Source organism: Tupaia chinensis, unplaced genomic scaffold (genome assembly GCF_000334495.1).
Source record: "Tupaia chinensis unplaced genomic scaffold, TupChi_1.0 Scaffold000093_1, whole genome shotgun sequence".
NCBI classification, from domain to species: domain Eukaryota; kingdom Metazoa; phylum Chordata; class Mammalia; order Scandentia; family Tupaiidae; genus Tupaia; species Tupaia belangeri.
This window is the reverse complement of record NW_006159555.1, coordinates 1,278,163-1,279,570: the sequence shown is the minus strand read 5'-3', so window position 1 is coordinate 1,279,570 and position 1,408 is coordinate 1,278,163. Positions and strand designations below refer to the sequence as shown.

The 1,408-nt window shown below is 42.8% G+C and overlaps 1 protein-coding gene across 1 annotated transcript in view; it reads right to left on the bottom strand.

Annotated features, from left to right (window-relative positions):
- Nucleotides 1-1,251: 1,251 nt before the first annotated feature.
- Nucleotides 1,252-1,408, bottom strand: part of LOC102494699 (cytochrome c oxidase assembly factor 4 homolog, mitochondrial-like) — a 327-nt gene continuing 170 nt past the window's right edge. The window contains exon 2 of the mRNA XM_006143225.2: nt 1,252-1,408. Coding sequence (XP_006143287.1) covers nt 1,252-1,408 — 157 coding nt within the window.

Genomic DNA, 1,408 nt, shown 5'->3' with positions numbered 1-1,408 from the left:
ACACGTGCCCTATAGCAAAAACCTCTCCAAAAAAAAAAAAAAAAAGAACATACTAATCTCTCACCTCTGGCTAAACTTGAGACTACAAGTTAAAACTCAGGCAGGATTGTACCACATAGGAACTGGCTCCCTGAACCAAGAGGCTACAGAGTAACCACCAGTTATAAAACCAAATGTTGGAGCATTTAAGTCATGTCCCAACACACACATAGAGTTGCTCAGCAATCACTCCAAACAAGTCATTCAAGAAAATCTCTGTACAATCATGAGCTGATAACTAGGCATAGAGGGCAGTGAGACATCAGTGGTGATTAACAACAAAGAATACAAACTTTACAAAACTATTACCAGAAAGTTAAAAAGAAAAGAAAAAGAAAATGGAAACAAACAGCAATAACTACAAACCCTGGAGGGAGAGTAACTCTAATGTCCAGAGTTACCATACTGTATTATTCTAAAGGTCCAGTTTTCAGCAAAGGGCTTGCCACAGTCGCACAGACTCTCAGGGCTCTGCTACGTAATGCTGGAACCATACGAGAAGGCTTGCATTCCAAGTTTGCATTCCAGTTCTGCCTCTACACACACAACACACTGGCCCCACCTGTAATGGCTATAGGCCTGGAGGGAAGACTGTGGTGTGAATAACTTGTTGAGGTGACACCACCCCAAACACACACCCCATCGCTCTAATGAAGAAAATAAGCAAACTTGTGTTTTTTTGTTTTGTTTTGTTTTTTCATTGTCAAGAATTAGTCATTCCAGTGTTATTTTATTTCCATCTGTCAACCTAGATTCTAAGCAACATGAAGGCAGAGGTCACATTATTCATCACATCCGTCTCCAACACAATGTCTCAGAAATACTTGCAGTTGTTGAACCCATGACTAAGTAACTGAAGTCTTGATTAAGTAACCAATTTACCTTTAGATCATGAATTTACTGTTAAAATGAAAATGTCTCTGGAATCAACTCAGTACTTGGCATGCTGACCCAAGAAGTGCGGCAAGGGAATATCCCTCACTCCACTCTGTTATACATGGCAAATACTGGTGGAACAAGATGGGACAGAATGTATGGTATCCGACCATGAAAAAGTGACAGCTCTTGGTGTCAGTCATGTCCAAACTCGTGGTGTCTGGCTCTCAACCTTGGCCCTAAAGGCTACCCCCAAGTTTTATACTTCTTGGTCCACATTTCCACCATTTAGGATTTCTCCACCCATTGCTCTGGGTGCTAATTTCTGTAGGACCATCATCTAGGGACAAGTGGTTTGGGGGTCTTAGCAGTGGCACTGGCTTGCTCTTTCTTCCTCTGTAGTTCCTCTCGCCATCTTGCCTGCTGTTCATTCATGCAATTCCTGAAGGCCTGCACCTGCAGCTGGCACTGCCGCCAGTCTTGGTGCTGGGCT